General features: G+C 39.1%; 1 protein-coding gene across 1 annotated transcript in view; it reads right to left on the minus strand.

Moving 5' to 3' along the window:
* Positions 1-26,484, minus strand: part of GlcAT-I (Glucuronyltransferase I) — an 82,054-nt gene that overhangs the window by 12,100 nt on the left and 43,470 nt on the right. Inside the window, exons 5-6 of the mRNA XM_083114160.1 lie at positions 13,036-13,182; positions 149-442 (exon numbers count right to left, since the gene is read on the minus strand). Of these exons, the coding sequence (XP_082970286.1) occupies positions 149-442; positions 13,036-13,182 (441 nt within the window). The remainder of the gene's footprint in view (positions 1-148; positions 443-13,035; positions 13,183-26,484) is intronic.

Consider the following 26,484-nt stretch of genomic DNA (forward strand, 5'->3'; position numbering starts at 1 on the left):
AAGTTGATGAAACACCCACACTCAGTTCAGGAACTGAACCGCACACCTATGGTAGCAAGTTGACCCCTCAATACACTCACCAATGAACATATTAATGGATAGAATATGTTACTAAATCCAAAAGCAATGCATTTGTATGTGTACTTACCTTAGTACAATTATCTGCTTTAGTTTCAAGCTGCTCCCATGAGACAAGCTGCTTAAGAAGGACAGACTCCTGATAGCCCCCTTGAACATCAAAGGAAAACTTAGCAGATGGATGGTCAAAGAAGAGTTTAAGATTAATGGCAAACCCTGCCATGTCAACTGGAAATGGTCGCTCTGGTTTCCATACACTGTTCCAGCCGATCACTTTCCCTTTGGAGTTCAGCAAAGGTTTCTCAACCATCAGTCCACCCACCAACCCCACAGGCCACACACTCACTGTCTTGGTAAAGCGCATCTGAAAATAAAACAATATTTCTGTGCAAAATTAACATATATATGTATGAGTAGGGTGGTGGTGATAAACCTTTTTTTTTTTTTAATTTCTAATTTTGGTTACTTGACAACGCTTTTCTATCTTCTGAGCATGGGTACCACTAGAAACTTTTCTTTGAAAGGGAGAGGGAAAGGTGAGGGGGGGGGGGAGGGTTTAAGACACTGACAAAACTTGAATATTCAAATTTATCATTATCATATCCTTGGGGGAATTTTGCAACTAAATCCACCAGATGAGTACATATTTAGCACAACTGCTTTTTTCATTATTATTTTTTACATTTCCCAGTTAGTGCACTCAAAAGTATTGTTATTCTACTTTCTTATTAACATTTATGATTGCACACCTTGTTCAAGAAAAGGTTTAAAACTTAAGGGGAAATTTTACTCAAAGTTTATGTTGATGTAACCTATTATTCTTTGTATCAAATGGTAGAATATGAAAACATTACCCAGTTCCTGTATTTTACAGTAACTTTTTTCAATGTAAAAAAATTGTAAGTTTTGTTCTCCTGTTCGAATACTAATTAGCTAATCTTTATTCCTGTTATTATCAATCAATAAAATAACAAGCTCTGTGCTTTTTATGTATCCTGAAATGAACAATGTCCATTTTCAGGGAGGGTGGGGAGGGGGGCTAGGCCCTGTTGGATTCCCCTGCAAATGTCCAAGCTTTTGAGCTAATTGCAACGAAGGCAGGGGCCAGGGGGCTCCACCTAGCACTGCTGTCAACCCCCTCGACATTAGGTAAAACTATTCTGTATGCTTTGTTTGCAGTGAGGAGTGAAAATGTAGACAACAGATATTATTTTGCTCGCAACTTGGTGAAGGATAAATCCACAGAACATGAACAGCAGCCACAAATTTGTTCATCTTCTTTATGAGCAGAAATCTAAGTAGTGGCAAGTATTTAGAAGATTCTCTAGACTTTAGAAAGTTTCTTTCACAAAGGAGCTTCTTTACATGTACTTCACTGCTCCTGTTGCAGTCTCCCATTTAGAAAAAAATCCATAACTTTGTCATCATCATCCATATTTCCTCCACATCTACATCAAAGGTCAACAGCTCCCAAGTTTTGGTAATGAAGGGGAGTTTTATTGCTTCGGGGTGAAATGTATGGTAGGCACTATGATTGGATATTGTGCATTTTTCAGTAGCAGTCAATTAACACTTCAAGAGTTATTTTAGAAGATATATATACTGCTGGACAAAAAAAACCGGACACCTTAATATTTGACGTCTCTATTGCAATTATTTATTATTTTATTCTAATTTCACTTATTAACAATTCTGCTTCGGAGGCTAACTAAATATTGCAGAAATTATTGGAAATAAGAAAACCTGAATATATTCAACAGAGAACAAATTATTATATAAATTACGCAGCACTACTAAATTTATGTGTTATCACAAAAAATGCAAGTGTCCGGTTTATTTTGTCCAGCAGTGTATAAAAAAATTGCATGATATTTTAAAATTTATATTTTATATTAACTTAATGACTTCCACACCTTCATTTAATATTGTTCAACTTTTGAAAAACAGGCTTGGTTTATAAAGCTCCCCTGATAACCCTTCAGCACGCCCTAAAGATCAATTCTAGCTATGGGCCTCATTTAGACTCAGGTAATCAGGACTTGTCAAGAATGCAGAGTTTATCCACAGGTCCATCAAGTGTCTCCTTTTCAACAGTAGTGGTGTACACATCCTGATGTTTGCTTTATATATTGTATTTCGTCATTCTTCTGTGTGTTTTCTGAAATAGACCCTCTTTATAATCTTCCATTGTGAGTTGATTCATGCTAGTTCACCCTACCCTTTGTTGTTTGTTAGTGTTTTAAAATTTGTTAAATGTTTAGAGCATCACAGACAACTAGTATTAGAGTGACAGATAGATTAACTTGTGCAGGCTGTATGATAATATCTAGAGTAATCCTGATGTGTGGTTTTAAGCTTGCAAATTACTGTTAAGTGCGTTTATGAAGAACACAGAGTTTTGTTAACCACGACATGAGGAGGGCAGGGTAAATTCCTGGCCAGACTTCAAGGTATGTAACAAGGTTACAACATATCGTCCATTGAGAATGCAAATGTTTTATCTGCAAATTGTAAACAAATGGAGATATTTTGGCTGTAGTCTATTTAGGATGCAATTGTTTCAGAATTTGGAAGCAGCCACAAGAATGCAAATTCCAACATCCAATGAAACGTTGCAACAATTTCCTCAGCCTACTACAAGCACCACCAGAGTGCAAGATAAACCACTTGCATTCTAACCAGTCACTTGTGGGAGATGCTTAGCAATAATAATAGTCTTTGGTTCTTACTTTTGTGGTTAACAGACAAAAATTTATAATAATAATGGAATCAAACTAGTTCATTGATTTCCCAAAATATGAATTATTTATTTATTTTGTTACCAAATGACAAATTTATAATAAAATTGTTTCATCTCCATCTCGTTTCCAGAATGCAGTGTTATATCTGGGAATATTGGCACTTCCAAATCAAAACTAGTGTTGCATGCAATTGTTCTATCTGAAATTTCAATAATTAATTACAGCATAAATATCTAACCAAACAACTACTTAATTTTAGAGAGACTTCAATATATCAGCCTTTGCAATGATACAAACTTTCAGCGCAATGGTGACAAAGGTTCAATAAATATACCATGTCAAACATTAAAGGGTTCTCCTGAAAAAATGAAAAATTGGACATAGAACATTTACATTCTCAGTGGACGATATTGGAATAGGTGAATATTATTATCTTTTCTTCTTTTGTAACCACAAAATTTGTCTTTAACATTCCATTGCAAATACTCACTAAAAAGGAAGTAAAGGCTTATTTGCAGTTGTTCACGCCCATACACATACACCCTCCCCACATGAGGGATTTCAAGAGACACATATATTTTCTTCACATTTCTTGTGCTGCTTCAGATACACTATGAATATAAGAAACTAGAAAAAGTTGCTTTTTGACAAAATTTTTGACTTTCAACCACAAGATTTTGCTGGCCGATCAGGATTCAATTAAAAAGAAAACCATGGCTCTTACACAAAAGTATGTAATGGCTTACTTAGACCAGATCTACGCAAAAAATGCTGTGTGTGGCACGAGTCCGAAAACAAGAAGATAATAGATTTTAGCAGGAATGAAAATCGGGACACATTCTGGTTTAGTCTCTCCATGTTACATGCATGGGTACACTTCATGGAACTGCATGGAAATCGAAGAATGGCAGGTGTGTTGAAAGGCAAACAACCGGTTGATGAAGAAAAGAAAGCAGAAGATACAAGTCGAGCTGAAGAAGGAATTAGACATCATTGTAGATGAACTGAGGCAAGGGGTAAACAGGATGTCCAACGTCGGTATATCGAGAGAAGATTTTTTCCAGAACTCCGAGAAAATAGTGGATGTAGGGAATACACACACATCAAGAAATGTGACATCATCCTATATGTGCTATCTTATGGAGAAATTAGAGATGTAAACCAAGAAGAAAATTGAACTGCACCTCTGGCCCTATCTTTGGTTCAACATAGCAGCTTCAGTTCACAAGATACTTGTCCGTGGCCCAGCTATTACTTCAGCTGCCCTTCTGCTGATAGAACAAATGTCAGAAGAGGCCAAGAGGCCCGGAACAAGCATATAGAGCAATATTTGGAACACCATGCTTGGACCAGCTCTCAGGGGGGATGATGGATGCAATGCTTTGGCTCCTCTGATCCAGTCATTTTCTCACTCTGGCAGTCAGAAAATGGCACTTCAAAAGGATTTATTAGACTTCCTTAAACGTCCCCTCCAGTTGCTGGCTGATGTTGAAACCGATTCAGACGGAACTTGTAAATACATTGAACAATGCATAAGATGTGACTTAATGTAATGTGAGCCAGTATTCCTTTCTTTCCCTATATATATATCAAAGAAGGTAAAAGGAAACACTCACCGGACAGTAGAAAAATTCAAAATTTTCGCTAATTTCATAGCACTGCAGAGTTGCCAGGTCCCCATCGAAGAAGAAGCGGTGTGTAGAACGAAGAAAACACCGTTTCGTCACCAGGCTCGTCGTAAACTGTGAGTGTGTGGGATGAGCTGGGAGGGTGGGAGGAATGGGCATTACTGGGTGGCCTTGTTCAAGCCAGGTGGAGTGGTTGCACTCATGGCCAATATATAGGCCCTCTCCCATCTTTTGCGAACAGAGGTGTTGGCTGGTTGGGGTAGGAGATGGATAATCGCTACCCGGAAGCAGTCGTTGAAACTGATGTTGTGGTGGTTAGTGTGGACGGCGACGGTTATTGATGTGGAGGTTGAGGGCCGTTGATGTTTCCCCCAGGTAAAAATCACCACAGATGTTGCAGGTGAGGATGTAGATAAGGTTTGAGGCATGGCAGGTCCCTTTGGGATGGAGGGTAAATTTGCCAGTGGCCGTGTGAACCTGGAGGGTGTGAGAAGTGATGAGGATGGGGCAGGTCTTGCACCTGGGGCAGTTGCATTTATGGGCAGGGGGGTGTTGGATGTTTGGTGAAGGAGTGTTGTGGACCAGGATGTTTTGGAGGTTGGGAGGGGGGGGGGCATTTGAAAACCACTCTGGGTTTGTCGGGAAATATTTTTTTGGTTTCCGGATCACTGTGGAGAATTGGGAGAAGAGAGTGCAGTGTGTGCCTGATTTTGTTGAGGTGGGGATGATATTGGGTGATGAGTGCAGGTGGGTTGGTGGCAGCAGGTTTCTTGGTGGTAGTGGTATGTGAGGCAGCTCGCGATATTTGCTTGGTGACATGATTAATACTGACACCGCCGCTGCTCTCCTATCATACATACAAAAAATATTCAATGACATCTGATTGTTCCGGAACTGATCTCATGTATCAACTTTTTGTTAACCTGTACCAATTATTTTATGGTCAAAAATGAAAACATAAAGTAGTGCAATCATTTCATAAAAGAAGGCAAATCTATTATATTACTAATCGCAGTCGGCTTCTTTCATGCGCGGCACCAGAAAATTTTGACCGGATGGGAAGGAGCCAAATACTGATAAATTAGGATTGACAGATACAAAGTTTGAGATTCACGCACAGATATTCTCTCGCCCTCTCCCGAATTCCTTTGTATTTCTTTCACCTTTTCTCATTGCTGGTGTACATCTTATTTTTCCCCTTCCACCATTTTTCTCTGCTTGTATTACCCTGTCCCCCCTCTCTCTGTGTTTCAAAAGACACATCTGTGTGCACGGGTAATCTGATCACCAAATCGTCTGATTAAAATTCTCTCTATCCCCTCCAGTCTAGAAAAAAGTACCGAAAGTAACCGATGTCATCACCTGTTGTAAAGCCTCTTGGCTATCATTCCTATCTTTCCTGTCGGATCACACTTTAACCCTTAGATGCCCGAGCGTGTATTCCCAGTAAATGCCTTAAGGACTGAGGCGTTCTCAGCAGGAATTTTCAATTTCCGCATGCTGGAACTAAGAACACTAAAGTTACAAATAGTAGCTCGTTTTGTTCAGTAAACATTGGGCTATAAGAGTATGGCATAAAAACAGAATTTTCCGTTATCGGTTAGAAAAAGAAGAAAGAAAAAAATGATTTTTTCTACCAAATTTGAAAATCGCGAGCCCCCCCCATTCGGTAGCGCCACGACGTAAATGTGTAAAATCGTACCTGCACATTGAGTGATGTGTTTGGCATTATCGTACAAAAAATCACGCAAATATTCAAGATAGTTTCCAAGAAAAAAAATATTTTCCAATGTGAAGCACTTGAGTTTTATCCAGCAGGAAATTTGAAATTCGGCGCACGTTCATTATTTTATTTTTTTTATTTTTTTGCTCAGGAACAAAGAACACTGGAGTTACAAGTTATAGCTCGTTTTGTTCAGTACACATGGGGGTATAAGCCTATGGCATAAAAACAGAATTTTTCGTTATCGGTTAGAAGAAGAAGAAGAAAGAAACAATGATTTTTCTTTTTTACCAAATTTGAAAATCGCGAGCCTCCCATGAAGCAGAGTGCGCAGAGGTGAACATTACACTCAGGGCAACGTAAATGTTGTTGTTTTTCTTATGTTATTCTCTACGCATAACCTGCACCTCTGCCTCCCAGAAGCTTCAACTGGCATGTGGAGGGCCCGTCTGGGAGTCCTGGAAGGACCTGGGGTTACTCGGGGAGGGGGGCAGTGGAAATTCCCCTTTTCCCCTCCTCCAAGAGAAGACCTATTAGTGACAATCTGAAGTACCAGTGTGACACTCGTGCGTGGAACATTCGATAGATTGAATTGAATTGAAAAGTCTTTTTATTTACTACAGAGCGAGATTCAGCCTTGGGCTGCTCTACCACCTAACTCTGGTGAATAAAAGTTACAATACATACATTTATAATACTGAATAATACTGAAATCAAATAACATAACATGAATGAATACGACATAAATGAAAAATAATAAAATTATAAGAGAATACAATGACAGGTACATTAAAACAAACAAACAAACAAACAAACAAACAAACACAAACACACACACACACACACACACACACACACACACACACACGTACGTACATACGCAATTTCCAGATCGATACTAAAATAGCATGCACACAGGTTGAAATATCAGATAGGCATTCAGAACAGTCTTGTCCGGTAGGTGCATAAACAGTTTATTGGTCCATTTTCGAGTCCGTCTTCGTATGGAGTATGCACACGTCATCTGGTCTGATTTGTCAACATACCCCGTGGACTCGTTATAATCGACAACAATGGCAGGCTTGATGGCATTGCCATTGTTATCTATGGAATTTCCATCCACTGAAAGGAGGTTTGACAGTGACCAACAGGTCACTGTCAAACCTCCTTTCACAAAAGCACAAGTAACTCCTTTTTTGAGACGTAAGTGCTTTGGTGTAAAGAGGGGGGGGGGGGGGGGGCAAACCTCGTCGATTAGGATTCACAGTACCGCAGCACTGGATTCCAAAAGTTGCTAGTTCATTGTATAGCGCAGGAGATGAGAAATAGTTGTCCATAAGCAATTTATGGCCAACATTTCTCACCTTCTGTGTCAGGTCAATGACTAGCTGATGTGTCGGTGTCCTTTGCTGCCTGGCGTCATCTCTGTTTTTTCCCAGGTACATTTTCATATCGTACATATATCCAGATTTGTCACTGATTGAAATATCTTTATTCCAAATCGTTTGTGCTTCTTCGGGATATACTGTTTGAATATCACCCTTCCTTTGAACAGAACCATGACTTCATCAATGGATATACGTTCCATAGGAACGTAATGCCTGCTGAAATTGTCATTGATTCCATCAAAGAAACGTCTGATCTTCCAAAACCTATCATAGTCTCTGGCATTTGGGTCTCGGTGTTGGGAATTGTCCTCGAAATGAAGAAACCTGAGGATATGTAAAAAGCGATTTCGAGAGATAGCTTGTCTGAACCAAGGGGTTGAAAATATTCCTTCACGTGCCCAATAGTCTTTTATTCTGTCCAGCTTATGATGCCCATTGCCAAGAAAACGGAAAAGATGATGAAAAATTTGTGGATCGTGAAGAGAGTTTCTGGTCTACTTGTCCCATGTTCTGCAATATGCTGGTCGTAGTATCTTTGGGATTCCACCACCAGTAGATTGAAAAGTAAGTTAGTCAACATAAGTCTGAAGAAGTCCAGGGGGGATGAATTGGCATCCATGGGGGCAGTCACACAGTGGTTACCTGTATACTGTAAGTGAGTAATCCCTCGGTCCCGTCCGGTTGGTTTTCGCCATGTCAAGTCATCAGGTTCAGAGTCACTGACGCTGTCTGAAGCTGTCCCTGTATCGTCATTGCTGCCAGAGTCATCACTCAACGCCGTGAGGTCAGGATCGTTGTCATCGTCTGGTTCTGAATCCGTATCTAATGCACGTATCTCTTTATCAATATCACCTAGTGACAAACCAGCTCTTCTTGCCATCTTACATGCCCGTACTCTTATTGGAGAGGAAAGAAATGGAAGATTGAAATCTTTAGACTACCGAAGCAAGACTACACACACAGTCCACCACTGATCTGTATAAAACAAGTACCCAATAACGTACAGTCTGCCACTGATCAAAATCACTCACAAATACATGAAACAGTTCGCGGTAAAGCAGACACAACTGACCACTTCTAAATGCAGCTGTAACAATGAATTTGCCCTTCCAAACGGCTTCCTTGAAAACAGCCACCACCCTCCCCCCTCATTTCTCCTCCCTGGCCTGGACAAAGACATAGCTGAAGCCATAAATAGCATAGCTTGGCTGAGGGGAGACGAAAACACGCATTCGACAAGCTGAGCTCTGGTTGGGAATGAACAAAGGTATTGCAAAATATTTTGTGCCTTCGACGTGACTCCTCTCAGCAACCTTGACACCCCCCCCCCCCCATGTGCGACTTGGATGACACCTCATTACCACTGACATGTGACACTGACATTTCCTTGCTAGAAGAGCCTATGCATATCCCAGAAATGAGAAAATAGCGAAAAAAACAAGGACGTGATATTGGGGGGCTGACCCCCTTCCCCCATATAACCAAAATGATATTAAGCCTTGCTCATTGTTCATCACATACCTCTCGACTCATGCAGAACTCAAAACATGTATATCCAAAAATAATCAGTCACACAGGGTGTCCAAAAAGTCAGATACTACAGGCAAAAGCATCTTGTCACCTATACGGTAGGTGACCAACTCAATCAATCTATCTTCCATGTGTGGATCTTGATATGGCCTCCCTACTTCTCTCATTTACGTGTTCCTCCCTGATGCCCTTCAATTGCTCAGTATGTACCAGGTGGTTATAATTAAAGTGACGGTGTTCAGAGTGGTACAGCACGGGCTGTAATGAGAGTAGCAGTCTGAAACTTCATAGATATGATAATGAAGCAATGCGCTCGCGAATTATGCAAAAAAAAAAAAAAATAGTTCCAATTCTCGCCACCAGGGTAAAAACTGGCGCTGTAAGCAGTCAAAACGTGGAATTTTCCGTAACTCTGACGTCAAAGTCGGTGACATTGCCTAACCATTGTGTGAGCTCCCTGGTTGTTGTTGGTGACGCTTGTTGCTTTTTTTTCCTTTAGTGATGTGAATGTTCGCCGAACATTAAAAGTTTGATTTTTCCCGTGTAAAAAGCAATGGCTATTGCGAAGAAAAACCGTGCACTGCTAGTGAAGTGGTTTTACCAGAATGGGAGCAATAGTAACGCTGCACTGCGGAAATATCGCCAACAGAAAGGGCTGAGAAGAGGGCCCATGTCAATTAATGGGCTGAAGAAGATGATGAAGAAATTCGAGGAAACAGGTGAATTGGGTGTTGCACCAGGGAGAGGAAGGCGGCCCATCCCCGTGGAAGTTGTGGACGAAGTTGCTGTAGCTGTAGCTGACCGTGCAGCACATGCCTCAACTTCTGCAACCAGTGCTAGAGCTGTGGCATGTGAATTGTCACTCCCCTGGTCAACAGTTCGCAAGGTATTGCGGTGCATTTTACACTGGTATCCCTACAAGATTCAAATTGTGCACCAATTGAAACCCCAAGATATTCCACAACGCCGTGAGTTTGCCCATCGGTTTTTGGCACGCATGGAAGTGGATGACATGTGGCCGGGGAATATTCTGTGGACTGACGAGGTGCATTTTACTCTGGTCAGTACAGTGAATACTCAGAACTGTCGCATATGGGGTTCCACTCGTCCACATGATGTGCAGGAACAACCATTGCACTCAGTTTACGTGACTGCATGGTGTGGGTTCACTAGCTCCTTCATTCTTGGTCCGTTTTTCTTTGAGGAGATGACACCTCGAGGGCCTGTTAGGTGTACAGTGACATCTGCACGTTATAGGGACCTCCTTGTGCAACACGTGATTCCAGCTTTGCAAGAACGGAACTGTGAACACACCAGCATTTTCATGCAAGATGGGGCAACACCACATGTCGCTCGCCACGTGAAAGATTTGCTGCGAGAAACCTTCACTAATGACCGCATCATCTCTAGGCAGTTTCCAGATGATTGGCCTTCCAGATCCCCCGACCTTAATCCATGTGACTTCTGGCTGTGGGGATATTTAAAAGATCGTGTCTATCAGGGACATGTCCGGTCTCTGCCTGATCTGAAGGCTAGCATACAACGACATGTCGCTCAGATTTCACCAGACATGCTGCGAGCAACCGTCGACCATGCCGTGTTACGAATGCAGCATGTTGCTGAATTGGGAGGCCATATTGAACAGTTCTTGTAACCATAGTTCCTAATAAACATGCCAGAGCCATTGTTCTCATGTGTTTGATCTTTCCTGCCTTTTTCCTGTAACTATACCACGTTTTGACTGCCTACAGCGCCATTTTTTACCCTGGTGGCGAGAATTGGAACTTTTTTTTTTTTTTGCATAATTCGCGAGCGCATTGCTTCATTAGCATATCTACGAAGTTTCAGACTGCTACTCTCATTACAGCCCGTGCTGTACCACTCTGAACACCGTCACTTTAATTATAACCACCTTGTACATCGCTTTGTACAGCCATGGACACTTCTGGGTTGTAACAATTCCATTGAAAGTTAATGGAATTTAACAATTCAATTGACATTGAAAGTTAATGGAATTGTTACAACCCAGAAGTGTCCGTGACTGTAAAGGGAATATTTTATCTTATCCCTTTAAATTAAGAAGAAATTTATCAAAACCCATACTTTATTAGTTGAACGACATATTACATTAATTGACTTGATTTATTTGTTTGTTGTTTTTAACTTCGCTTTTCTTCCACTTTTGGCTAATCACAAAGATGAGGATCAATTGTGATAAGATGAAGCAGATGAGAGGACAATCAAACACACATGGGCAGATCACAAAACCACAAAAAAGCTCCACATAGGACTGTACTGGCTGTGAGTCCAGATGCCATAGTCTCGTTAGTCTGCTAAATGCAGTCCAGGGTGTACTACGACGAAGGCAGTCTGACATTGTGTTGGTAAATTAGAGCATATTGTTAAATTCATGAGACAATTATTGAAAATATGGAATGAAATCAGTTTTCCCTCTGTAATCCATTATCCTTCCAGAACCTGTCTTGCCTCCGTAATTCTTCTCGCTCAGAAATTCAGATTGACTCCGAAATCTGGATTCCCTCTGAAATCCGGATAGCATATTTTACGAATCCGGATTTTATCAGAAATCCAGATTCCCTCCAAAATCCGGATAGCATATTTTCCGAATCTGGATTTCAAATTTTCTGGAATCCGGATTCCAGATTTTTTTGGCCATCCCTAGTTTTAAGTCCACTTTATGCACAGTAAAGCTCATTGGGACTGGACCTACAGTTTAAAGTAGGATTTGAACCACTATGTGCCTCCAGAGCACAGCAATGGACTTAAACTAAACAATAATTTGATGTAAGCAGTCGTTTTCTCCACTTTCCCAAAGTCAATAGCAACAATGTTACGTTAAAATCATGTCTTGCTAGTTTCATGATCATTCTGGTATGCAATTATCCAAGCTCCAACTGTAACATGTTGCTGCATGTTCAGCGCCATCTTGGCTAATGACTAGAGCCAAATATTTTTGGTAAATACAAAAGCAAAATTTCGGTACAAAAACAACAGAGACAATTTTGGGTTCAAAAAGCTGTAAATAAAATGAAATTTCGCTGTTATAACGTTGAAAAAGTGCCATATAAAATGACATTTTGGTTTTAAAAAATGTGAATATAATCCCAAATTTGATTTAAAAACTGCACTATTACACAAAATAAACATATCCCTTCTAATAGCACATTAAACATTACCAGAATATTAAGTTTATTCCTGTATAAAGGAGTCCATTATTGCTTCTCAAATATTTATAATTTTCCGTGAATTGCATAACTCACAGGATACTTCAGACTTCAGAAAGTGTCGTGTCGGTATATAAATGGTAATTTTGTGTTTAAGAGTCTATTTCGAATTTTGCAGTTCATTTCGCATCATTTCGTGACAAAAGAGGGTGGGAAAATGCACCTCACACCTGTCAGAAACATGAAAAATTAACATTAGAATGTGTTATTTCACATTTCGTGTTTTCATCAAAAACGAAATATGCATGGCTCTACTAATGACATACCTAAGTAATCTTGGGCACATGACTTTTCTGAAATGAAAAAAATGAATATTACCATTCACCATTTCCCTTTACATCGTACAGTAGAACACTACATTTACTTCAAATATGTAGCCATATTTCTGACTCACCCGGTACTCTTAAAAGAACAAAAACAAAAAATTGGAAAAATTACTTGGTATGGTTGAGCACTGATGAGAGATTTTTCTGATGTAATGTAAGTAAGATTTAAAATATTTTCCCCCACTCGTTGAAAACAGGTGAAAAACATGACGACCAAAACTCATGTATGTATCAGATATGCTCAAAGCATGAGATATGCGTTTACAGCATCTTACTAAGAAACTCACATTAGCAAGGTTATTAATTTGAATGAAACCTTCATATTTAATATTACCAAACAATCATCCATCATTTAAAAATGGAACACATAACATACCTCCTCAAATAGATCCAATGCATAAGTATTATCATCATCTGCAAAATACAGAACTCCATTATCACGTTTTGGGTCTAAATTATCACGAAGCCACTGGAGGGCAGCATTCCTCTGTAACACTCCTCGAGGTTTCCTCCAATTCGGTTCCTACATGATAAAAGTAAAAGATAGTGAACTATTGTTGGGGAGGGGATATTTTTCCCCCAAAAATACATATACAGTAGAGTGTCGCTTATCCGACATAAACGGGCTGGCAGAACGTTAGATAAGCGAAAATGTTGGATAATAGGAAGGTGTTAAGAAAAAGCCTATTAAACGTCAAACTAAAGTTATAATTTTACACATTACGAACCTAATACAGTAATCATGAGACACATGAGTCATAGTGCAGGTGGGCACGCCATGCGGTAGTCGAGAGAAACTAAAAATAGACTACGCTCACGCTAGCAACTTGCAGTTCTTGTTGCCGATTGTAGATTTTTTGCCGGTGGTATGTTGGATAATACTAAATGTCGGATAAGCGAAGGTCAGATAAACAAGACTCTACTGTATTACAAGTGTCAAATAAAAACCTTAAAAGACCAATAATAATTGTAGCGCAGACTGTATACAGTTCAAATTTACATGAGGTATCAACTGTTATTCGATCCCCGGCCGATTCAAATCCAGGAACTTTTCTAACAATGGAAGCTGCCCCGGCGCCCACCCAGCATCGAATAACATGGTTACCTGGGGGAAACCCTGGGGGGTAAAGGCGGTCAGGGGCGTGATGCTGATCACATCACCCCCACTCACGACCGGATCAAGAAAGTGTGGGGCGTTACCCCCACACCCCCTATACACCTTCTTGGTGTGGTGCTAAGCAGAGGGGAGCACTTTACCTTTATCAACTGTTATTATAAAATGACCTCAAGGCTGCAACACTAAATAAGTAAACTTCAAAACACCATTTTTGTCATTTTAAAGATGGCGCCTCCTATACACACTTGCACCAGTGAAGAGGAGTGGTATCTTGCCCTCTGTCAGCCTGAAAATCGCAGAAATTTCTTGATAAATGAAAATTTAATATCTCTGTGCATGCTTACCACACCAGTAACTTTACTAATGGAGGAGAAAGTTTGACAATGGCCTCAGTTCGCAGGCAGATCGTTGGAAAAGCTTTCGCAGTGGCTCATAAGTGACTGCATGTGGAATCCAAAGGTTTATTCTTCTTGAGATATACAGGCACTAACTCAAAGTTGAAAATATATGTATATCAGCAATAGGTCTGTGCTAAAATACAGCAAACTTGTGCAACCTTACATACGGAAATATTCTAGATAAGAAACAAAAACAAATTAAGGTTTTAATTTCACTCTCCCTTGTATTTACAGATAATAATGTACTGCAAGATTAGAAATGAAAGTTTAGTTTTTGTAACTTAACTGTAGAAGAGGTGATTGATTGATTTGATGTTTTAAGTCCACTTAATGCACAGAAAGGCTAATCGGGACTCGAACTACCTTTTAAAGTGGGATCCGAACCACTGTGCCATGTGCCTCCACCAGGTATTGAATCAGGAACCCCTCGATTACATGGTGACGACGTGTAGAACAGGTGAGTAGGGGCTTTGAGTCACTATTCATCTATTATATTTATTTTGTTGCAATAGCAAAGATGGATGCTTTTGATTCTACACTGCTCCACAAAACTTAAGCAACTCGAACGAAGTAGGACTAAATGAAAAGAAAATGTCAATTCACCAAGTTTAATGAACATAAGGAAGGTACAGATGCACAATGCTATACAAATGAACACCAACAATGCAGATATGGTGTACAGGGTGGCCAGAAAGTTCAGTACCATTATAACCCTACATGAAAAGCTGGAATCTGAGAGGGCACAGGCTGTCAATACAGTGTGTGGCCACCTCGAACAGACACACAGGCACGACATCTGGCCTCCATGCAGCGGATCAAGTGTTTATCAACTCTTGAGGAAGACGGGGCCATTCCTCTAAGACGGTTGTCCGCAGTTCAGGAATTGTTTGTGATGGTGGATTGTGCTGCGCTATTCTTCGCCCAAGAGCATCCCAAACATGCTCGATTGGATTAAGGTCCGGAGTGTATGCAGGCCATTCAATACGGGTAATGTCTTCTGCCTCCAGATATCGGACACAAGATGTGCACGGTGTGGGCATGCATTGTCATCCATAAAAAGGAAGTTCGAACCAAATTCTCCACAGAAATTGCGAACATGTGAATGGAGAATTTCATCCCGATAACGTTGTGCCGTCCAAGTTCCATGTTCAACAATACGGAGGTCCGTTTTCCCATCCAGCATGATACCACTCCACACCATGATGGAACCACCTCCAAAGGACAGCCTTTCAACAATGAAGTTAGGGTGATATCGTGTTCCTGGCTCTCTCCACACTAATATCCGACCAGAAACAGACAACAGGCTGTATCGAGACTCATCAGAGAACTTTGGTCGTGCCCACTGGCTTTCTCCCCATTCGACATGTTCCTGACACCATGTGTATCTCGCACGTTTGTGCTCCCGTTTCAATGGCACACACAGCACAGGCTTTCTGGCATACAGTCCTGCTCTATTCAGCCGCCTACGAACAGTTTCACTCGTCCCTTAGCTTGAAACAAATCATTTGCCAGTTGAGAGCATGACTCTTGGCGGTTACGTCTGGAAGTGATTGTGAGAAACCGGTCATCAGCTGCTGATGTCGTCCTTGGATGGTCTCCTCCATGACGTCTACTGACAGTAGGACCATTTTGGAAGTGAAGCCACAACCTTGACACGACACTTTTATTCACATTGAATTTACGTGCCACTTCCACTTGGGACCGACCCATTTCCAGTCGTCCAATTATTCGAGCTCTGTCAACGTCACTCAAATGATGTCTACGATTCATTTCAAGGTGTCTACACTTCGTATCCTAAGCACGAACCACCACTTCACTGCTTGAGGACTGGGAGAATACTAGGCTGTGGTTTGCGCTGGCAGGCACAAGCTGTTAATCTTCGTTTATAAGGTGTTACTCACGCATTATAGAGGGCACTCACACTGCCTGTGCTTGTTTATGTTTGTACATGTCTCATACAAGTGTTGAATGGGCACCACATCTCAAATATTCCACGTTGTACGGAGTTGCTTAAGTTTTGTGGAGCAGTGTATATTATGTAAATTACAAAGACCCTTAAAATTTTTAGTTTAAAAAACGTGACCTAAATTACAAGTAGAAATGCTGTATGAAATATTGTGCATTGAATGCATTCTAAGGTTCGAAGTCTTTTATTGAACAATTCATTTATATTGCATTGTTAAATAATTCACAATTCCTAGAACTTACAGTTAAAAAAACTGTGAATTATACGAGTCATCTATTGAGGCACAATATTATACATTTAATATAATGTATTCAAATCAGAAACAAATATAACGATAAACACATACATACTCCACATGTAAACATCAGTTACACAAACAACTGAAGTGTGATTATAATCAGTACTAAATGTAGAACATCAATTTACATGTATCACACACACTCCTTGTTAAAAGAGAGCGTAACAAAGTTTAGGGTGTTAGTTGTTGTTGAAGTTGATGACATCTATAGGATTTTCTTCAAGTTCAAACATATTTTCAGCTAATATTTGGAAACCAATCAAAAGTTCCGTGCCAATAAATCCAGATGGAACCCCAATTTTCACGAAAAGCTCTCAATTCCATGAATTATAGGTAACAAAGTGAAAGCCGAGCTATCACTCAATCTACATACAGCCAACAAATTACTTATTATAGACACATCAAAAAAGTCAAATTGCAAGTCACTTATATCTATATTTTCATACTAAACATTATAATCTACATGGAAATAACATTTTTATTTCCCTCTGTTGTCTTTTTTTTGTGTTAAAGTTTCAATATTAATAGAAAGCAGACTGTTAGGAAAAAATGCTGTTCATAACTGGTCATTCCATGGCAATTCAACTAAAACAAAGGGGGTTTAGGAACCCATACTTTCAGATTTTGATGAAACTTGGCACATTTAATCCTTCCAGAGTGGTGAGAAATCACATACATTTCTTTTTTCTCTAACTCGTTTGGTTTCATTTTTATAGCCCCTCTAACTTTCAGTGATTCATCCTATCTTCCATTGCCTCCAAGTTTGAGCTGTACTGTCTTAGAAAAAAAATTATATCTCCCTTATAAATTATTCAATCTTTTTGAAACTTCACAACAATGTTAACCAAACAATAAGGATTCCAGAAAAACATATGCTGACATATCATATTTATATTTTAGTACATTAATAAATTAATAAAATTTTATCATGCAATTTTTTTGGACTGAAAATTTTACTAAAATTTGAATTATCATTGAAAGGGAGAGGTGGAACACCAACTTAAAATTAACTTAGATATATGATTTAACTTACTCAGAAATAACATTGATGGCTTTTTCATTTTTCTGAAAATAAATCTTATTTCTGAAAATTTTTAAAAATGGCTACCGGATTTTATGTTTTTCAAATTAACTCAAAAGCTAAGAATCTAGCTTCAAAACATCTTTGAAGCCAACTTGTAGAGCATAAAATTTTAAATAATATTTGCATAGATGCACGGACAGTGGGGCAAGGGTGGGACATGTCCCCCTCCTTTTAAAATGAAGGAAGAAATGAATGTTAACAGAAAATGAAGTTATATTGTAATTTCATAACAATAATGTAGGATTTGAATATGCCGCTACATCACAATTGTTGACTTACATACATGAACATGACATATTTCAAAAATATTTAAGAGTAAGATTACAAGGTAAATTAGTTAAGAGAAAAGTTCTAAAGAAGTGACAAGAAGAAAGGCATGACAAAATTTGGAGGAGAATTTAATGAAATCTTTAATTCTTTCATAAAATTCACCCCATTTCCTTTGTTTTTAGGGCAGGTAGTTAAAAAAATTACCAAGTGTAATAATAGAGAAAAATGTGAAATTCTTGGATTGTGTGTGTGTGTTAGGCAGTGGCGTGGCGTGGGATTTTTAAAAGTGTTACCGGTTATCAGTAGGACATTTAAGGGAGGAGCCGTAAGACTTGGGCGGCTCTCCACCTCATGCCCCCCCCCCTTCCCGAATGTCTTAATCAGGAAAAAAAATGTTGACATAAGGACTGAAGTGAAATCGCAAACATTGGTTGTTTACACAATAATACGTACAGAAACATCGAAGGCTAATTATAGAGCAGATCATTCCGATGACTCTTCTTTGAAAATAGTTATATGATGCTGGGGTCCCGGGTTCGAATCCTGGCTTGGGCATGGATGTTTGTGATGTCTATTCATCAATTTCATCATATCATCACTCATCCCCACCTTCGCAAATTAGCCAAAAGTGGCACAAGCGAAGCAAAATCAATCAAATCAAATCAAAAAAGTTCTATGATGCTGTCATAAAATGAAGTTTTTCATTTGAATTTGAATGTTTAGGTGTGTCATGGTCATGATCCATGTTATCCATGCCTGAATTCCACACGTTTTTTATTTCACCCAAAAATAGAGTACATGGCCAACAAAATAGTTTCGACAACTGCGCACATCCACATAACCACGGATAGTGGTTATACCACGAAACATTGAAATGTTGGTCATATCCAGCAGATGACTTGGTTTTTAAATCATTCAAAATTGGCTTTGGCCTCCCTTTCGCCACAATTTCGCTTTTTTCTGCAAAAGAACGAACCGAAAGATTGCTTCAAAATATCTTCTATCGCACGATTACACACACTGTTCAGATAGGATGAACCCGCCACCTCGGAACTCGGAGCAAGCTCCATTAATTAATTCACAATGGCCGAAAATAACATAAAGACGAAAGACACTACTCACAAAACTCGCACTTCACAGTCCCTCCCACAAACCGTTTACTTTTGTAACACGTGAAGCACCCCATCTTCCTTGCCCCCTCCCCTCTCAGCATCGGCGCTTCCCCAATATTTCCTTCGGAACCTGCAAGAAGTCCAGTTCTACTACTGTTGCCATCTTAGTTCTTTTGAAACCAGATTTGCCCAAATCGCGAAACATTTCATTTCAAATAAGACGTATGTAGAGTAGATGTAGTCTTCAGGGTGGCTACAAACAAGCAGAAATGAAATTCCCTGACTTTTCCAGGTTTTCCAGGACAAAAATTTACATTTTTCCCTGACAATTACAAACTAAACTAAATCGATGTTTTTGCAAATGGAAACAATAAAATCATACAGATCCAGGTATATCCAGCAAGTTCAAAATAAAATACTTGATTATTTTTAAAGTTACGACTAAATGAGATAAGAGTGAAGAGTGAATGATTAAGAAATACTATTTGTAATTTATCAGTCTCCTTATACATTCTCTGTATTATATGTTGATATTTCCACTGAGGTTTGGAACCCTCTGCTTGCAAGAACCATGAGTGCGGACTCATTTTTCAATGCATAAAGCTACTTCTCTCTTTTCTGTAAAGCAAAGAACTTAACTCTTGCATATAAGTGAAACAATTGAATCGAACAAAATAAAGTGTCATATCTCCTTACATTATCAATGGGATTTCTGCTTCTGTACAGTATAACCAAGTGAAGTGCTGTGAAACTGACAACATGCAGTTATACCATTAATGCTGACGAAAAGGGTATGTAGGTATTAGAAATTTAACGCAAGAAATTTATAGAATTGTATTGTATAGGTACCTGATTTAGTTAACCACACATTAAAACAGGAAAACTCTAATATTAAAAGCTTCTGAAAGTTCATCCTGATAAAAGCTTTAATGGTGCCTATACGCAGCATTAGTGGTTGGAGAGCGACACATACTAACACAGGCAAGAGAAGAAGTGCAATGTAGCTGTAATCTGGTACAGCTGCAATGCAGCCGTTTTAGGACAGTTCTAGGTTAAAGATTGCAGCTCTCATACAGTCTCCCACCGACTGCGATGTAGCCTACAATTGCATGCTCAGAATTTGACACAGAGCCACCAGCAATCGTGTGAGGTGTGCAGACCGGACGTCGTGAGTGATAGTTTGGTCACACGATGGTGCAGACAATTCACGGAAGGCCAATAGAATGTGCACAACCCCATACAGCTGAGTACACACGGGCCCTTTCCATCACTTCAGGTGAGAGATCTTGGACCACTCCCTGTACAGCCCTGGCCTTGAATGTACCGACTTTCATCTCTTTGTTTAACTGAAGAGGTTTCTGGCAGGTCAAGGATTTGACAGCTACACTGCGGTAGAGATAGTTCCAGTCTTTGCTGTCAAACACCCTGTATACCATGGGCATACAAAATTTAGTGCCATGCTACGACAAATGCCAGAACAACGGTGGTGATTATGCCGAAAATTAGGTTAGGACTCACTGTTACTAATGCAATAAATTACAACTGATATTCATGTTTTATTTATGCCTAATCGGTAGGGACCTTGATATTTTGTTATTTTTTTGAAATTGGTGAATTTTTTTATTTTTTACTATACGGTGTTATTTTTCCAAAAAATCACATTTTTATTTTAGCGCATTTTCTGGCCAATGTCTGAAATTTTACCTTCATGGTGTTTCTAAACTACTGTCTCAAATTGTAAGTCACATACATGGCTTACGCCTCTTCGTGAGAGTTCGATATATTGAAAGTTATTTTGGGAAAGTTATTTTCAATAACCCTTTTTTAATTTTAAGGTAAGGATTTTAGATAATGGAATTTTCCCTGTATATAGGCTACTGAAGGATGCATAATGACCATAAGTGGCGACACACCCCAAAAAATAAAATCAATCAATCTCACGTGACAGATACCGATATATTATGTCACCAAAAATTGGCATTATCTTTTTTTGACTTGTTAGTGTTACGTTTCCCAAAATTCGTGTTTTTGTTTTAGAACATTTATCTGCCAAATATACCAAAACGTAATACTCCATTCTGCTTTTAAATTATTATTTTAAATTGTAGGTCACATGGTCTACGTATTTTCGTGACAGTTTTATATGTTGGAACAGATGTTTGAGGAAGTAAAAGTAAAGTGCTCCCCTGCACTTTTCCATGAAGGTGTATAGTAGGGGTGTGGAGTTAGGGCCCCACACTTTCCTGATCACGGATGAAGGTAAAGGTGATGTGATCAGCACCACGCTCCTGGCTACCATGATGCTGGGTGGGCGCCAGAGCAGTTTGAATAGGTGGAAAACATCCCGGTTCTCCCCCGCAGGATCTCTCGCATAGTAGTCAAACGCCCTAATGACTGAGCTCCATTATTACTCGCTCGACAAATGCCGATGGTGCGCACTTAGCTTGGTAATTCAAAACATATCTCGTGCGACAAATACGAAGATGTGGCTCCCGTGTAACGATAGATACGCACTCGATCTCCTGTTAAAACCCTGCCACTTTGCTGTGTGATACAAATGGGTTTTATAGAAGTTGAAAAACTAGTGGGAAATACATGATTTAATGTGGCTGTCGGAATTATTCCATGTACGTATAACTCTGTAGTTTACTCTTGAGTAAAATGTTGGAAAACTTGCATGTTCTATGTACACAAACATGGCCTAGAAAAGACAAGAATGTTGGATTTCATGGAATTTTTCGTTGTTTTAGGACATTTCTTTTAAAAAAATCACTAAAAACGCCAACAATTCGCATTTTATGCCAAATTCGCATTATTTCGATATTTCGAACGGGCGAAAAATGTGTCCAGACATCACTGCACATTCCTAAACATAACTTCGCAGCAATTACCATTTTTCACGGTTTTGGCGTTTGCGAAAAATCAAGCGAAAAATCAATGTACCTACTAATTGGAAATTAATTTCTGGCCACTCCTCGTATAAATCAGTAGATGGAAAGTAAAAAATTTAGCAGGGCTGGCAGAGAAAAGTCAATTCTTGAAGAAAGTGATTTGCTTTTATGATTGAATGATTCGGGTAAATATGATATTAAAATATTTACGTATTTATTATTAGTATTTTATTTCATAATATTGGACATTAACTTCACTCAGTGATAAATTAATGACCATCTCTCACGAGTTTAAACAGACAGGACAGATACTGGCGTTAATTTCATTGCAATACTAGTGTTGCAGTAAATTTGAGTTTGAGAGCATGCACTAGCCAATTTTTATAACGTTCACCAATGCAGATTTATGTTTCACTTTTTTGTGACAGTAGTATTCAATATATATCCCATTTGGTTGGATTCTTCTTGATATCTAAGAATAGTACAATATCATTGTAAACGTATGTTAACTTGTGCGAAACCAGTAATACGTCAGGATGATTAAAGAAAACCTTCGTAAGCAATGCTACATTAAATAAGGTGGAGTGAGCCAGAAGAGTAATAAAATTCCTGCAGAATATTTCCAGTCTAAAGCTCTTCTTGTTTATGCATGCGATTTTTGTTGGATGTTGCAGTTCATGCAATTTCTGTCGCATGTTGTAGTGAGATACTTTGTCGGGTGGCAATATTCGACAAAAATCGTATGTATCAATGGAACCTATTTGTTTCCATGTTCCTTCAGTTTGCCCAACAAAATGCCTTACTACGACGTCAGACAACTATCGGACGGCGCCACCCGCTCGTATCCCCTCCATCTGTTGACAAGTCCCCTTTCTACTCCCATACGGACAAGAAAAAAATGATAATTCAATGCATTTTTCACTTAATATTAAGAGGCCATATGGTATCATCAGAGTAAGGTCGTACTCGCCCGATGATACCATACGGCATCATGGTGCTGATTACGAAATGAATGTGCTTTTTGGACCTTCATACTCTTATGTTTGGGTGGAAACTCTGACACAGGTCTGAGCAAGCCTGGGAAATTTATGTTGATGACCAACCTCCCCCCTCTCCACAACATATCCATGCCACATTCCCGAACAGAGTTTCACATTTTTGCTCATTATGCAACTTGTATGGCACTCAGGAACATGAAACATGTTTCAATCTATTTGGAAACGTCCATTCTTTGAAGAGAATACTAAGGTTTGCACCTTGTCCCCAAAATAGCAGGAGAAGAGGAGGCAAGCTCCAGATTTTTGTTTTTTTATCATTGAAATTCGGTGGTCACGCCCCTCAAACCCTCTTTCTCGGTTAGGCATTCTTAATTGTACACGGTTGCATGCTCTGATGTTCTATCTGTAAAACAAAACTTATCCGAAGTAGATTGCTCGCATAGTGCCAGAGTTATAACAATTTTATTCCAAAAATGCAAATTACCTATTTTTCGTAAAAAAATAATCACATTTTGGCTTATTATACAAACTTGTATGGCACCCAAGAACATGAAACATGTTTCATTCTCTTGAGAAATGTCCATTCTTTGAAAAGAATACTAAAGTTCGCACCCTCTCCCGAAAATAGCAGCGGAAGATGGGGCAAACTCCAGATTTTTGTTTTTCCATTGAAATTCGGGGGTTGTGCCCCCAAACCCCCCTTCCTCGGTCCGGCGTTCTAAATTGTACACGGTTGCATGCGCTAATGTTCTAGCTGAAAAACAAAACTTATCCGAAGTAGATTGCTCCCATAGTGCCCGAGTAATAACAATTTTCCTCCAAAGAGTATTCGAATTTAAAATTCCAGCCGAGAGAAATTTCTCTCTCTCTCTCTCTCTGTCTCTTCCTGCCATCACTGGTTTCTGGCGCCGTGGTTGTGTTGCGCATAAAAGGGACCTAAAAGTTGAGGCCGAAACTTACGAACGAGATTTCCTGTTCCCGTGCAGAGTTCCATAACGATATCTTTAAATAAATAAATAAATAATAATAAAAAAAGTCATTGAAGACGAAATTCCCTGACATTTCCCTGACTTTTTTTGACACCTCAAATTCCCTGACTTTTCCCGGTTTTCCAGGTTTTCCAGGTCTGTCGCCACCCTGAGTCTTCATCTGTTTCCTAACTACTCCCACTCACATGTTTGGCTAAATCCACTGAAATCTAATTTCTGACAACACTACTATTTCGTATATTTTACGTCCTTTGCTACCTTTAAGGCTTTCGCTTTATAGGATAATCGTCACGATGAGGTTGCATGGTGAATTATTGAAATAAAATTATTATTTCTTTGTGTATGTAATTATTAATTTTTATAATTATGTAAGTAAAATAATAACAACGAACATTGAAATAACCATTTCTTGCTGAGGATTCGAACCTGTGACACCTACACTTCAGAGCGTGCTAAGATAACAATCGGGAAATTATGCTTGTAAGTAATGTTTTCACCCAAAAACAGTTCTACCACCTCAAAAACATTGCTTCAATCTGAAATTATTGCATTCCTGCGACAACATATGTCAATCTCAATCGGCCCTTTCAACAATTATCACAAATTCCTGTAACCGAAATAATATTATATGTGTGAAATATAGAATTTTAGGTTGACATTTTTAGAAGGACAGCGGACCCCTTGACCATACCCATCCCTCTCCTCTCCTTCTCGCCCATGATGTCGAAGAAGGACAAAGAGGACTTTCGTAATCGTTGATATTTAGAGTAAATACAAAATATCACTTGGTAGTTTGCTTTTAAACCCCGTGTGATTTGATTTTTTAAAATTTTGATTTGGCAATTAAGTCCACTTCATGCACAGTAATGCTAATCGGGACAGTTTAAAGTTGGATCCGAACCACTTGTGCCTCCACCAGGTATCGAACCTGGGATCCCTTGATTATAAGGCGGCGATGCTACCACTGTGCCATCGTTCCCCAGTGTGACTGGGCACCTTTAGAGTAAGATAGACCCGATTAGGCAACTTAGCTCTTTTCTGTGAATTGAATATGGCAACACTGATCTGTATCCGGTAACGATCACCGGCAACTGCGCCGGCTAAACAGGCATGGCAATAACCCGCCTCCTCCTCCCGCCGTAACAGTGTACGTAGCTACGCGAAATATTCCTTGCGGTGGCTCAGGGCCCTTTCCTCTTCGCTTTTGCTAGTGTCAGAAAAAATGTCAGTCTGAAATGTTTACTTTATGACAATATTACCAGTTTACGTAGGTAATAATATTTTAAGAGAGGTTCTTCAATTCTTTATATTTTGGTGTTACCTGCGGTAACAGCGGCTACATGCACGCCATGCCTCTGGTGTTAGGGATGGTATCACCAGGAGATGAGACTTGGCAAAACCTTGACCCCATCTCAAGTTGAAAATGCCTCTCTCATTCTCATCTCAATCTTAGCACATTATTAAACACTCATCTCAGTTTCACCTCATTCTGGTCTCGAGTCTTGAAATATATATTATAAACAACATATAGAGGGTGTCCAAAAGTCATACGTCTGAGACTTTGAAAGTACATAACATCTGTACAAATAGCGATAGACATGAAACTTGTACTGGGTACTAACTTTGTCTATATAGATATTGTTTAAACATTAAACAAGAAAATGGTCCTTTACATAAACGTTCAGAATGGGGGAAAAGATACTAAGGTGTGAAAAAATTTTTGTACAAAGTAAAAAAAAATGAATAAAAGACAGCTCTGGAGTCCCATGCAATAATATTTCCCTAAAAATACATATTGTAATTTATTGTACACAAACCTAACCTACCTACCCTACCTATTTTCTTGTACAATAAATTTCAATTTTTTTTCATATTGGCATTGATTGGATAATATCGCGAGATGTCAGGTACACCTGGCACTGCCTTCTGACACGATCAATGTTGCCAGTACGCTTCGTAATATCAAAAACATATTTTTTTTTAATGAATGTGCCATTATCACAAATCATCTGGAATCCATTCCATAACGTTTCAGCATTCGAAATTCGCACTACTGACTATGTTTCTGTTAAAAGATAATTTTCAGCACATGAAATGATCCTCACAGACAAAAGGCAGAGTTTGAGTGTGGATAACATGCAAAAAGATTCATGGTGGTCACCAGGACCATGATAAAATTCAAGGATACCAGCAGATGTTTTCTCTATTCCAACCTTACGTATTACCAACTCTCACCCTCCCCCCCCCCCCCACCAAAATATTAACAGTATAAACGGTTTGTGTGATTCCAATGTACCCAATCTTATTTTGCAATAATCTTCCATCTGTCAGATAGAATCTGATTGTTCTGCAAAAGACACTAACAAAGTAAACGAATTAAGAAAATTTTGTTTTATTTTCCATGTAGCTTTCTTTTTCTTCTTCAAAAAAAAAAATAAAACTAAAAGTTAGACTGAGAGAAACTTGCCTCAGAGCATTTATAAACATGTATAAATTTAATGGGACTTGGATTAATAAAAATTCAATTTTTAACGTCTACGGAGAAAGAAAATGGGAATAGAGAAAACATCCGCTTGTACCTTTTTTCATGTTTTACCAAAATTCATGATTAATTTCCAGAGCAAATAATTCACACATAATTAAGTGAGTAGCCACCCTCATATTGTGCAGCAAATTCTACATATGTAATTCATTTTTCATAT

This window comes from Lepisma saccharinum, chromosome 28 (assembly GCF_977018435.1).
Source record: "Lepisma saccharinum chromosome 28, izLepSacc3.1, whole genome shotgun sequence".
Lineage (NCBI taxonomy): Eukaryota > Metazoa > Arthropoda > Insecta > Zygentoma > Lepismatidae > Lepisma > Lepisma saccharinum.